Below are 14,700 nucleotides of genomic sequence, written 5' to 3'. Positions count from 1 at the left end.
TGGGTTTCATTTTTGCCCTTGGCCGAATTTGCTTTAAATAATAGAGCTAGTTCTGCCACTTTGATGTCACCTTTTTTTTGTAACTTTGGTTTTCACCCTCGATTTTCTTCAGGGCAGGTGGAGCCTTCTGCCTGCCCAGGTGTTGACACTGTGGTGGAGATAATGCACCAGATCTGGGACCAAGTAGTGGATAAGTTGTCTCTCTCCCAGGAAAAGGCCCAGCGGTTTTCCAACCGGCGTAGGACCATTGGTCCCCAGTTTAAGGTGGGTGATATGGTTTGGTTGTCATCAAAAAATATCGCTATGAAGGTGGCTTCTCCTAAGTTTAAGCCTAGATTTATTGGACCTTACAAGATTTTGGAGATTATTAATCCGGTCTCTTTTCGGTTGGCTCTTCCTGTCACATTTAAAATTTATAATGTGTTTCATAAGTCCTTGTTGAAGAGGATTGTTGAACCAGTAGTTCCTGTGGTGGCACCTCCTGACCCTATATTGGTTGAAGGTAACATGGAATATGAGGTAGAGAAGATACTGGATTCCCGTCTGGCTAGACGGAGACTCCAGTATTTGGTTAAGTGGAAGGGTTATGGTCAGGAGGATAATTCTTGGGTCTCTGCCTCTGATATTCATGCCGAAAGATTGGTGCGTGCCTTTCATCGTGCTCACCCGGATCGCCCTGGTGGCATGGATGAGAGTTCGGTGACCCCTCCTCAAGGGGGAGGTACTGTTGTGAGTTCATTTTTCCCTTCACCATTGAGGTCTGATGAACTCCCTCCTCTGGTGAAGCAAGGTAGTGAGACTGATTACCAAACACCTGGGCAGCTAGATGATAACTGGGTGGCTGGAATTGAGGACTGGATATAAGGCTGCCAACGCCATTCTTCCTGGCTGGTGATTTTCCTGCTGGATTCTTGGAGACCAGTCTGATTCCTGCATCTCAAAGCTAAGTTTTTCTGCTCTGCTTTGTACTCTTCAGCTTTGTTTTTGTTTTGCCTTGTTTTTTGGGAGTTCTGCCATCCCCGGCCGGGGGTGAGCTGAATTCCATTTTTGTCTCTGATCTGTTGATCTTTTGCTCTGTCTTCAGAATATACCTGAGTGCTGATATAGTCTTTTGAAGCCTAGCGACTTCAGGGCCTGTTTTTCCTATCAGTCGGTTGGCTCATTTTGATAGGGTTTTTGCAGATGGCAGACAGCAGCTTTCCTATCCTGTCCTGTGTAGTTAGCTTGGGCCCCATCATTTGCTCAGCCTATCTTTCTATCTGTGTTGGTGTTTTCATCTTGCTTCACCGTCATTATATGTTGGGGGCTGCCTATTGCTTTGGGGTCAGCTCTGGGGCAGTTTAGTTTTCCCCCTTTCTGTCTTTAGGCTATGTAGCTCTTCGGCTGTGATTGAGGAGTCTAGGGCACCGTAGGAACCCCCCACGGCTACTGCTAGTTGTTGTGGATAGGTTCAGGGGTCTGCAATCCGATAGGTGCCAACCTCTCTGGTTTTTCTGGACTTAGCTGGTATTTTGTTTTTTCCTCCTTTGGTGACTCATCATAACACGACTCGTCTGCACCTTCCCAGCCTTCCCTCGTGTGTGATCCCTCAGCCCCATCCACCAGCGCTGGAGCATCTTTGCAGACTTCGTTACATGAAGCTGCTGGTTACGAGGTAGCTTTCCCTTTACCCCACCCCTCTGACACTGCTGCCTTCTCTGGGACACCTGTGCGTTGTGTGCGGCAGCGTCAGAGGGGTCAGGAAAAGACGTATACGCAGGAGTTCTTGCATCTAAATGCATCATTCCAGAACGCATTAAAAATTATGTCAGCACAAATTAGCTCTGGCTTCACTGTTGTTAGTAAAGATATGGTCGATTTGAGCAGGCGTCTGGATAGGATGCATTTAGATTCAAGACAATCTCCTCATCATACTTTTTTTCGAGCAGTAGTAGAGCGCATGGACACGCTATCTCCTGACCAGCAGATGCATGTAATGCAAACCTGCCAGGTTGCTCTAGCTCAGGCAACATCACAAGCCCCTACACCCACCCCAGTACTTTCTCCTGCACCTTCCCCCCGTCCTTCCTCTGTCCTTCCTTCCCCTACTGTACCATACCAGTTTCATCCCCAGTACCAACCTCCTGCTCCTTACCAGCCTCCTTCCCAGTACCATTTCCCTACCCCAGCCCAACCTGTACTCCCTGCCCACTACCAAAAGTCTACTTCCACCTCCATGTCTCAAGTCCAAAATTCCATCCCCAACACCTCTTTTGTCTCCCAATCCACTTCCCAGAGTTTTGTTTCCGCCCCGTCTGTTGTTTTGTCTACCCCTACACATACTTTCTCCCCTTCACCTTCTTTCCCCAGCGTACCTTCTCCTCTTGTGTCTGAACCCTCCCCAATTCCAACCACCTTCCAAAATCCCAGTGTCGAAGTGGTCCCTGCGAGCCCCTCCAGTACTATTTCCACCCCCAAGTTTCGTAAATTTATGATGGGTTGCAATAAACAAATGTTTGGACATGGGTTGCAATAAAGATTGCTTTTATGGGTTTGCATTGTTGCCCTGAACAACAGTTTTTTTGGGGTTCTATAAACTATGTTAAATAAATTATTTTTTGATTGAACCAGCTTCAGTGTATTTGATTTATTTCATAATGTAGAAGGTGAAATTATGTGTAAAATGTGGATGACTGGGTTTAAAAAAGGTACATACCAACCAAACATGGTCAAATAAAGGTTTAAGAGTTGGTTAAAAATGGGACAATACAGGGAGTAAAATACTTTGATAAAAGGTTTAATACTTTTAAAAAACAAGGTATATACTGGTTTAACAGAGGGTAAAACAATGTATAATACCTAAATCCAACAAGGCACAACATAAAAAAGGTACAATACTTACATACAGGGTACAGCTCTGATAGTACAATCTCAAACCATGTCATCCTGCCATTCTACTCTACCTTCAGGTGACATAAAATACTCAGCAAATTTGTCCCTCATTCTGGACACTGCAACAGTACTTCGAACATTAAAAGTGCGATAATCATTCAAGGTGGTTTCTACATCATTGTCTTCAATGGCAATCGGTTTCTTGGTAATAACAAAATTATGTAGGACCACACATGCTTTGACCACCTCATCCACAGTGTCAGTTTTCATGTTAATTGCGGTCAACAGTACTCTCTATTTTGTGGTCAAAATTCCAAATGTACATTCCACCATCCTCCATGCTCGTGTCAACCGATAATTGAACACTCTTTTGATTGGTGTCAAGTCTCTGCTTGCGTACGGCTTGAGCAAGTGTTCCGACAGTTGGAAAGCTTCATCCCCAATGCATACAAATGGCAGTGGTGGCTCAGAAGTTTGAGGTAGCGGTCTGGGAAGAGGAAATTGGAATGTGTTTCCATACAAATTACGTCCCATTGCTGACAGTTTAAAAACTTGGGAGTCATTGGAGCGGCCATAGGCCCCAATATCCACCGCAATGAATTTGTACTTAGCATCTGCAATCGCTATCAGGACTATTGAAAAATATTTCTTATAGTTAAAAAATTCAGATCCCGAACCAGCTGGTTTTGTGATCCTGATGTGCTTGCCGTCAACTGCACCCAGGCAATTAGGAAACTGACAGATGTTGTAAAATTGGTCAGCTATTTCCAGCCACCTCTCTGTTGTGCGCTGTGGGATAAACTCTTCCCGTAGACAGTCCTACAATGCGCGGCAGGTGTGCTTGATGATACCTGATAATGTTGAAATCCCAATCCTATACTGGTAATGTAGCGAGGAAAGGGATTCGCCAGTTGCAAGGAATCTGTGAAAAAATCAAAAACAATAATTAATACAAAATACCAGCAACAACATTACAGTTAGGAGGAGAAACATTGGCTTTAACAGGAGGAGAAACATAACAGTTATAAGTCTGCTTTTGAGTAGAAAAAAAAGAAAATGGCCTACCGTAGAGTCACCATCAAATGCTCTGCTGGTGAGGTGGAGAAGCAGCAGTAGGTATCATGTCTCCGGATCAGTTCTCCAACCCGGTCCACCAGAAAGTCAAAGCTTTCCACTTTCATCCTCACATAATTAGAAAACTTCTCTGGATTTGCTCGCAACTCAAGATATAAAGTGGAAAACACCCCACGTGTCATCCTCAGTGCCGTTATAGAGTGAATCCAAAGCCGACGTCGGCGAAGACGCATGACATGCTGTCTTTCTCTCTCCTTCTGCATGACAATCACTGCCAAACGATTGGCCTCAAAAGTGAAATCCACATATATCTGCAGGATGTTTGCAATAATAGCTTCAATTTTTCCTATTGCTCTCCAACAATCTCCAACAACCTATCAAGCAAGGGGTGTAAAACCATTGTATATAGGTTTCCTGTAGTTATCCAGTAGCCAATAACGTTTTGGGGGCGTTTCTAAAACCAGATCCGGTAAAAAAACGGACGAAACGGATGGAAAACCGGATGAAACCGCATGAGCCGGATCCGGCACATGCGGCTTTCACATTTTATGATGGATCCGGCGATGCGGCACGGTGCCTGATTCAAAAAGCCTGAAGTGTGAAAGTGGCCTTAGTGACAGTTTCCCTCGTACATTTGAAATGATAAAATGTATGTATTCCAATGTTATCAGTTAATTACCCTGCAATAGGTATCCTGTAACTGACCATTTCTTCTTGTCCATGCAGATAATTCTCAGTTCCTGGCTGAACATGACGGGCAGTATAGTACGTTCTGTGAGTGCGGTCACATTTTTGAATACCGGGAGGAGTAACTTGGTTTACCTGTTTGTGGGACAGAGTATTTGTGCGGTGGCCCAGCCTCTGGTGCTCTTCGTTCCTGCTAAACTTGCTGCGGTGTGGTTTCCAGAACATCAGCGTGCCACAGCAAACATGATTGCCTCTATGTGTAAGTAATATTTCGCTTATGGCTTTCACTGTGTAGGATGCCATCTACAGAAATAGACTGTGTTTATCTAGAATCGTTTTGTTCTACTTTATTCAGCGAATCCATTTGGCATTTTTCTGGCAAACATATTGTCTCCAGTAATTGTATCTAGAGTTGAAGACCTTCCAATATTGGTAGGTAAAATCAGATCGTTACATCTGAATCATACCATATACATACCAGATACATAAAAGTTAACTTTTCCATGTTTTATATTTCAAGCATTGTGTATATGGCATTCCTGCTGTACTCGCCTGCATTTTAGCAACAGCAGGAGTTCAGGAAAAAGCCCCTCCAACCCCACCTTCAGCCAGCGCTGTTCATTCTGCCTCTGAGCCTTTCTTTGCTGGTTTAAAACAGGTAAGCTTTGTAGTCATGTGCCATTCTTTTGTCTTTGATGCCTTAAAGGGCAGTTCAGTAGCTATGGAGTCTGAGAGCAGCATCATGTACAGACAGAGACCCTGATTCCAGTGATGTATCACATACTGGACTACTTGTTGCAATTTTGATATAATCTCTGTTTTCTCAGCTGCAGAGGTATTTATTAGTGCTATGAATGCTGAGCTCACCCCACCACTGATTGGCAGCTTCCTGTGTACACTGTACATTATCAACAAGCTGCTAATCAGTGGTGAGGGCGGGGTTACATAGATTAGCTGGTCTGGCTGGCACAAGACATCTAGTCCTGCAGTGATAATCTCTTGCTGGTAAAACACTAATTGGATTTAAACTACTACAAACTTCTGAACAAGTGATACATCACTGGAATCCGCATCTCTGTCCCTACATTACATTTTTATAATGGGCATCAAATAAATGGCCAATAAGCACAGAAAACCTACATAAATAGAGTGGAAGGCACAATATCTATAGTAAGTATATTTATTAAGTTTAATTCAGTACTGCCATAGAAACTCATTGATGCCCTGCGGTCACTTCATAGGAAGCTGATGGAAACTAATACATGCAAGCACCAGCATGCGTTCCTTTTAATTGCAGTTGTCAGAGATTGACAGTGGTGTTTAAATGTTTAATAGCCAATTTCAGAACTCAACTTCGACTGTAGCTATTAGACACAACAGGAAAGCTAAAGAAATGAGCTGGAGCACATGTTGGAATAAGTGCAATGTGTGGGTATACATTCACACTGTGGCCATTAGCAAACATAACCTAGGAAAAAAAAAACAAAATGAGCAAATACCCTGTAATAAGTAAAAAATAATAGTATATGTCAATAATATAGGGTACTTGTCAGACCAAGATGCTAGCTTTTGCTGACTGCGAAGCGGGCTCAGCTCCTGAGTCTGCTCCACACACTCTGACCTGCTCCATGAAATCTAAGGTGAATATATCTGTCATGAAGGGGATAAAGAAAGATAAAATGCTGCCAGAATGATCTGGAAGCAGCATTCTTCTCCTCGTTTAAAAATAAGTGAACACTTGTCTGTACTGAGCGCTCATTTGGAAGGGGATTACAAGAATAAAACATAGTTGAATGACAGCACTATCCTTCTTGGAAACACATTTAACCCTGTCACATTGAAGCCATATTTTATAATGTTGCACAAAATAGTTACAAGAAATGGCAAATGAATGCACATGATCAGTAAATTTTACATTTGCAATTGTCTCCTTGTCTCTTACAGCTCATAAAAAATAAAGCTTACATTATACTAATGATTTGCTTTGGAAGTGGTCTCGGCATTTTCACTGCCTTCTCTGCATTCCTGGAACAGATACTATGCTTCAATGGCTATTCAAATGTAAGTCTAACACTTATTTTCTTATTCTTAAAGCACCACTGCAGCATTTTTTTTTATTTTACAGGTGGAGTGGTGCTTCTAATGTACACTAAGTTCCCTACCCTTAGTCTTAGACTTATTACTTATCCTCCGCCCTCTTCACCTTCTATCGTCGCCACTATTGTTGGTCTCCAAAAGTGTGGTGTCACTCCGGTGTTTGCTGTGTGAGCCGAGGTCCCTTTACAATGAAAGTCTATGAGAGCCTCGTACACTTGCATTGAGAACTTATGATCATTACTGCTGGCCAGGCAGAAGTTGCAGTCAGAAGATGGCAACACTTAACCGGAGTGGCGCTGAGGAAAGGTGAAGACTGCGGCGGGTTAGACTACGGTGAGGAACCTTAGATTGGAAGCACCACTCCAGCACTGAAAAAATACAACGCTGCAGTGGTGCTTTAAATTTAATCTCAGATGTAGAATAGTATGAAAAGTCTATGCCCCTTCATAATATCACCTGCTATAAAATATTTGTCATACTGTACATACATACAGTACATACATACATACATACATACATACATGTACTTTGGCCCTGATTCATTAAAAGACTGGCGTTTTGTCTTTATGAACTGTGTGCTGCAGTAAGGCTAGGTTCATATTTGCGTTCAGGAGGGCTGCAGATGGCAGTCTACTTCCTCCTTTCTTCCTCTCTGAAGCTCCGCCTATGCTCCGCCTACTGCCGCATGTGTCCAGCGTTTCCCTGTGTACCTATATTTAACATTGGGTACGCAGTTGTATGCGAATGTTGTATGGCTCGTGGAAGAAGGGAAGTTATAAAACAAAAATGAAAAAAACGGAAATTTGCCTGCGACGGATAAGTTAATATAGCCAATTTAGATAGGCAGACTCCGCTTCCATGTACTCATAACTATTGTTAATACTGTACATTCGTTCTGTGTGCCTAGAAAAAAATTGTTTTTGGCACCACTTATCTTGTCTACAGAACGATATGCTGACGAGAATGATGATATTTTATGCAACCATTAGATAATTTCACCAAATGAATGGGTGTTTTGCTTGTTCATCAGGTGTTTAGACTGGGTGATAATCAAAAAAACTAACATTTTTAGGAGTGGTAATTCCGTGATTATCACCCAGTGTACAGGCACCCTAAACCACTTGACCTGACAGAACCGGGAAGTGCTTTCTTTTTCACCCCTAGTTTGGCTGGTTTAGGTGGTTGGCTTGTATAGGTACTCCAGGACTTCCCATACTTTTTTCCCTATACACAAAACCACTTATTAGAAAGTTATTTTTATCCCTGATAAGGAGTTAGCTCTTCTTCAGTCCAATTATGAAATTATAAAAATATCATTAAAGGAAATCTGTCATCTCCTTGGACGTACCTAAGCTATAAATATGGGCAGACAGGTTATAGAATACTTAAATAGTCATACCTACTGTATATGCCTCATATTTGGGGTCTTGTTCTTCAGAAATCATCTTTTAATCCTTTATGTTAATGCATTCTTCCAGGCTCCAGGGTGTGTGGTGCCTGAAAGAAAACTCCTGCCTCCGGTCTTCATTTGGGTGCCTGTTGCTTCTCATCAGCATCACAGGACCCTGTGATGTCTAGTGGTTGTCCTGTGCCCAGCAATTGCGATATTCCGGTCTTCTATGGGCATTGCCTTCTTGTTTCTTCTGCACAGAAGTAGTTTAGGTACTTCCAAATGACAGACTCCCTTTAAATGAACTGTATGCCTATTTTCTAGACACTCTTATCAACCAAAATGATTGTCAGCAATTATATTGGGTAAAAACGGAATATTCCCCACTACCTGTTAGTATTAGTGGATGGACCCAAACGTATACCGGTATAACAATGTAAGCGCTGTTGATGGTTACTATGTTTATTCTTCTGCTCCATATGTAATTTTCTAAGAGAGGTTAATTCAGTCTCCTTTTTCCCAGTTTATTTCAGGTTTATGTGGAGCCCTTTTCATTGTATTTGGGGCTATTGGTGCCTTATTATGTGGACTTTATGTTGACCGGACAAAGAAGTTTACAGAAGTTGTGAAAATTAGTTTTGCTTTGACAGCTTTAAATGTTATAGTGTTTGCTGTGGTAAGTATGCAAATCATCAGAAAATGAGCACAGGTATAGCACATCCTTGTGTTCCTGTGCCTGAACCCCTCTGTGTAAAGCTTGTTTCATGTGACTTCCTCTCAGACCATACTCAAACACTAAAGTCCATGAGAGGAAGTCATGAAAAGTAGAGCAATACGTCATCCAAACTTAGTAGCAAGGCCACAGAAGAGGACTATAAATCCTCCAAAAATTCAAAAATACAGCTGAAAAAGGTCAGCACCGCTTACCAGCCCAGGACTCTGAACAAATGCACTACAGGATGCAGCCAGTCCATATATCAAAGATGTTGCAAAACACAGGTGCAAAATTACAATACGTCATCCTTAAAGAGTCCTATCAGCCGACCATTATTCCAACTCAGCATGACCAGGCAGATATATTAGTTTTTTGTGGACAGGAGAATCGAATTCAGCCAGACATCACCGGTGTTGACTGTCTCCAAGATGAAAAATTACCCACGAGGAATAGCAACTTATATTCTCAAAGGGTTCTGGGAAAATAAAGAATTAAAAAAAACCCAGGAAACAGTCTACCCACCTGGAAGGTTTTACTTTGCGTGGGGCGGAAATGTAATAACATCTGATGAAGGCCAAAAGTCTAACTGCACTCTGGAATCTGCCACACCGCAGTCAAAGAAGGTGGCAAGTATGATGCCACTTTTCATCTGAAAGCAATGCCTATCCATGCAGGTTCTTGAAAAGACGCTCTGTCCAAGAACCTCTGGTCAAACTAACTAACAGGGGTGCGAAACAAGTGACGTTTAACTTAAAGGGAATGCTCTACCTATATTATTTTCAAATATTTAAAGGGAATTTGTTGGTATGATTTCACCCCTAAACTATTTATATGCACATGAAGGTCTTTTAAAGACAAGTCTATCAATATCTTTACATGCCTAGTCTGTTCCTACTGAGAAGTCAGTGTTTGAACTGATATGCAAATAAGGCTGAAGATCCGAAGCCTCTGTCACTCCAGCTCTATTTCCCACCAAGTGTCGCCATCTCCTGTTTGAATAACGGCTCTTACTTCTGAAGTCACACAGGACAGAGGCTATCAGTCAAGAAGAAGGAGGCAGAGCACAGAGCTGGAGTGATGTAGGCTTCAGATCTACAGCAGTTCTTAGGCCTCATTTACATATAAATTCAAATGCTGATTTCTTAGTAATGGAGGAACAGACCGGCCATGTAAAGGTATTGTCTGCCTTGTCTTTGAAAGAGCTACATGCGCATATAAATAGTTTAAGTTAAATCCTGCTGACAGATTCCCTTTATAACCAGTAAGTGACGTATTTATTTTTGTAGAATTTTTGTATACTATTTTCTGTACATGATTATATGGGCTGTAAAGCAGCAACATGGACATAGAAAACAGCACTTCAATGGATTCACAAAAACAAGCAATTTATTTACCCTATGTCAAATACACGCAAAGTGGAGCAACTAAAACATAGTGTGTATTTGACATTTGGGTGAATAAATCACTCGTGTTTGTGAACCATAGGGTGCTGCTTTCATTTGTTACATTGTCTATTAAAGTAGGAGGTTTGGAGTGGAATTTGTGGATGCTCTGTATCCATTGACGAAGGACTATTTCAGCTGTACTGCTCCCTCCTTTTTTCACTATTGTGTGTGTCTACATAGAAAACAATAGTCGGGATCTAACTCCTTGACATCTATGGGAGAGCTTTTAGGTTCTTAGGCATGCTCTGTGACTTGTGTAGAGGTAATTTGTCACACGGTGATAAGATGAGCTGTGATATTACATATTGTGACTGGTGTTATCCTTTATTAGCTACAGTGAGGAAAATAAGTATTTGATACATTGCCGATTCTGAAAGTATGTAATTTTTATCATAGGTACACTTCAACTGTGAGAGACAGAAGCTAAAAATCACATTGCATGATTTTGAAAGAATTAATTTGCATTTTATTGCATGACATAAGTGTTTGATAAAATAGAAAAACAGAAATAAATATTTGGTACAGAAACCTTTGTTTGCAATTACAGAGGTCAAACGTTTACTGTAGTTCAAGTTTTGCAAACACTGCAGCAGGGATTTTGGCCTATTCCTCCATACAGATGTTTTCCAGATCTTTTAGGTTTTTGGGCTGTCATTGGGCATCATTGCGTTTCAGCTCCCTCCAAAGATTTGCTGTTGGGTTCAGGTCTGGAGATTGGCTAGGCCACTCCATGAACTTGAAATGTTTCTTACGGAGTAACTCCCTAATTGCCCTGATTGTGTGTTTTGGGTCATGCTGGGAGACCCAGCCATGATCCATCTTCAATGCTCTTACTTAGGGAAGGACGTTGTTGGCCAAAATCTCACTATGCATGATCCCATCCATCCTTCTTTCAATACAGTGAGTCATCCTGTCCTCTTTGCAGAAAATCACCCCCAAAGTATGATGTTTCCCCCACCATACTTCATGGTGAGGACAGTGTTCTTGGGGTTGTACTCATCCTTCTTCTTCCTCCAAACACGGCGAGTGGAGTTGTTACCAAAACATTCTATTTTGGTCTCATCTGACCACATGATCTTCTCCCATGCCTCCTCTGGATCAACCAGAAGGTCATTGACAAACTTAAAATGGGCCTGGACATGTGCTCGCATGAGCAGGGTGACCTTGCGGACCCTGAAGGATTTTAATCCGTGACGGTGTAGTGTGTTTCTAACAGTAATATTTGAGACTGGTCCCAGCTCCCTTCAAGTTATTGAGCAGGCCCTTCCGTGAAGTTCTGAACAGATTCCTGACCTTTCTTAGACTCACCCTTACAAAACAAGGCGATGTCTTGCGTGGGGCCCCAGACTGAGGAAGATTGACAGTCATCTTGTGTTTTTTCCATTTTCTAATAATTTCAGAAAATAAGTATTTGATACACTCAATGTAGCCTAGTGACAGCCCCGAAACCTTAAAGATCTGGAGAAGATTTGTATGGAGGAGTGGGCCAAAATCCTTGCTGCAACGTGTGCAAACTTGGTCAATAACTACAGGAAACGTCTGACCTCTGTAACTGCAAACAAAGATTTCTGTACAAAATATTAAGTTCTGTTTTTCTATTATATCAAACTAGATGGATCTCGGAAGGGCGGTAATGTCGCGATGGAGGCAGGCTTTGCAGTGTTGAGTATCTATCCCCCAATGTGTAATCACCCACCTATCCACTCTCTCTTTCCCCATGTGCTGACTTCTCCCGTCTGTGCTCTTCTTTGATCTGTCTACCCCATGTGCTATCCCCCTTGTCTGCTGTCTCTCACCTTCCTGTGCTGTGTTCTCCCCTCATGTGTTGTCTCATTTGAGCTGTCTCCCCCCTGTGCTCTGTCTCTCTCACCCCTGTGTGCTTTCTCTCTCCCCATCTACTTCTTCTCCACTCATGTAATCTCTTCTTTGACCTGTGTACCCCATGTACTCTCTCCCTTGTCTGCTTTCTCTTTCTCCACCACTGTGTTGTCTTCTTCCTTTTCCTCATGCGTTCTCTCGTTTGAGCTGTCTCCCTCCTGTGTGAGCTCTTTCCTGTGGTAGGTAAAGGTATCATTTTATTAACATGGAACAATATATGACAAAGGTGCTTTAATTTACATTGTATCCACATAAGGACAAGAAAACACATTTTATTGTATAATCTATGACTAACATTACAGCAGGAGATCGCAGAGGATACATTTTGGGAGGTAAAATATTTTTTAAAAACAGTCAGTGAAATATTTACCTCACAAAATGAATCCACTGTGATCCTCTGCTGTGATGTCAGTATTGTCTTTTGCTTCCTCCTCTGCCCAGGAGATGTGGTATGCTCCGTACACGGTCAGACACAGTCAGTTTTTAAAATGAACTTTCGTTCGTGGGAAAACCCCTTTAATGTGACCGGCTTCCTCTGCTTGTAGACATGTCGCGCATCTGCTTCTGGGATCAGCCGAATGATTCACTGACCTGCTCGTAATTTGCACAGGTGCAGTAAATCAGACCGCCGACATCTTTGTGCAGACAAATAGCGGCGGTCACATTAAAGCTGCGCATGCGCTCCTCCTATACAAAAATGGCGGCAGTCAGTGAATAATTCGGCTGATTCCGGCAGCAGCGTGTTCACGATGGTGTTCCGTTGGTGGTACCGCGCAAGAGGCTGCGTGAGTGTGTGAGTGTGAGTGTGTGAATGTGAGTGTGAGAGTGTGACTCAATGTGTGTGAGTGAGAGTGTGTGTGTGTGTGGTGCCTACAGCATATAGAGTGTGTGTGGTGCGACGGTGTTCCGCTGGTGGTACCGCGCAATAGGTTGGTACCAGCAGCAGTTTCAATATTGAGACCCCCATCACTTGGGTGTCCCAATATGGCGGTTGGTGAACTTCCTCCACTTGGAATTCTGGGATACGGTGACATCTGGACACAACAGGAAATGAAAACATTACAAGGCAATTATATAGATAGATACTTATGTCATGCACTCTCTCCCATGCTGCTGAATGCCCCATGTGAACTGCATTGTATTCTATATGGTATGCATTGCTGAATTTCCACCTCTCCCATGCTCCTGAATGCCCCATGTGAACTGCATTGTATTCTATATGGTATGCATTGCTTACCCATCTTCTTGTATCCATAATTGTACTCCATCTTGTTATCTTTGCCACACATCTAAGTGGTCTGTATAACCCCTTCCCCCTTTTATGACCTTTGCTTAACTTTGTGCATTTGGCCTGGGCAGTCACACCCCACTTTCACTCACACCTGTCTTTAGCTGCACATATATACAGCACCATGGGTCTGCTCCAGCCGTAGTCGGCTCCATCTATTTCAAAATCCATATTTCAAAGTACAGATTTCTAAGTACAATACTCTGAATTAGACTAGAATTGGACTGGAATTGACTGTAAGGTAACGGACTATAACACCACAACAATGTTTCGCCTTCTTTTTACTATCACCCCCATACTCCTGCAATCCCTCCACCCAGTAAGGAACTTGTCATTTCCCCCTCCATCCTTCCCAGCCATCTCACCTCTTCGTCACAACTGTTCCTCCACATACAATCCTTTTTCTCCAGACACAGGAAAAATAAAAATAAGAGAAAGCTACTGACCAAGAACTGGGATCACCACAATAAGTCACAAAAATATCAAATTTTTTTTATTTAATGTCAAATAGACCAAGACCCAATTAAAAACATTAAAAAGTCATTCAATGACAATATACCTATAAGGTTAATAATATAACCCATAAAGGTTCCCCTATAACTTAAGGTACAGGTATAATACAGACAGATAATTGGTCCATAGAATCAATGGTCACATTGTATTATTCCACAAAACATATAATACAGATGAATAAATAGAGTCCAAATGGACACAATAGGAAACCAATGACAGCAGACTGCTAAATAGTATAAGATGTATCCTTAATCAACCCGCCCCATAGTATGAGCAAAGGACATAATCTAGAGGCGGAAAAAGTTTCCAATGGTGCAGCTGAGCCCTGCAGAAATATACTCAGAGCCAGATGACCATCCTCCAGAGTAGCGCATAACCTGTGCGCTTAAAAATATAGCAGCCGTACCATACCAAAGTTAGGGGGAGCCTGTGGATGCCCGACGTGTGTCGCTACCGCACAGGCAGCTTCATCAGGGGCTCAGTGACTTTTTAATGTTTTTAATTGGGTCTTGGTCTATTTGACACTAAATAAAAATTTTTTGATATTTTTGTGACTTATTGTGGTGATCCCAGTTCTTGGTCAGTAGCTTTCTCTTATTTTTATTTTTCCAGTTTCTTATACTGACTATTGGTGTATCCCCGTGTTTATTGTTGGTGGTGCCCTCCCCATCTCTACTATTTTCTCCAGACACACACGGCAACATCATGTCCTATCCTGCTCCCACCTTCTAATGCTCTGTCT

The 14,700-nt window shown here is 42.3% G+C and overlaps 1 protein-coding gene across 1 annotated transcript in view; it reads left to right on the top strand.

Annotated features, from left to right (window-relative positions):
• LOC141052409 (solute carrier family 49 member A3-like) overlaps window positions 1–14,700 on the top strand; it is a 75,913-nt gene that overhangs the window by 41,346 nt on the left and 19,867 nt on the right. Inside the window, exons 3-7 of the mRNA XM_073549638.1 lie at window positions 4,672–4,891; window positions 4,988–5,064; window positions 5,153–5,290; window positions 6,577–6,693; window positions 8,643–8,795. Of these exons, the coding sequence (XP_073405739.1) occupies window positions 4,672–4,891; window positions 4,988–5,064; window positions 5,153–5,290; window positions 6,577–6,693; window positions 8,643–8,795 (705 nt within the window). The remainder of the gene's footprint in view (window positions 1–4,671; window positions 4,892–4,987; window positions 5,065–5,152; window positions 5,291–6,576; window positions 6,694–8,642; window positions 8,796–14,700) is intronic.

Source organism: Dendrobates tinctorius, unplaced genomic scaffold (genome assembly GCF_039654945.1).
Source record: "Dendrobates tinctorius isolate UK_male_01 unplaced genomic scaffold, ASM3965494v1 ptg000160l, whole genome shotgun sequence".
Taxonomy (NCBI): Eukaryota; Metazoa; Chordata; class Amphibia; order Anura; family Dendrobatidae; genus Dendrobates; species Dendrobates tinctorius.
Note: the sequence above shows the minus strand (reverse complement) of the source record. Positions and strands in the feature narration are given on the sequence as shown.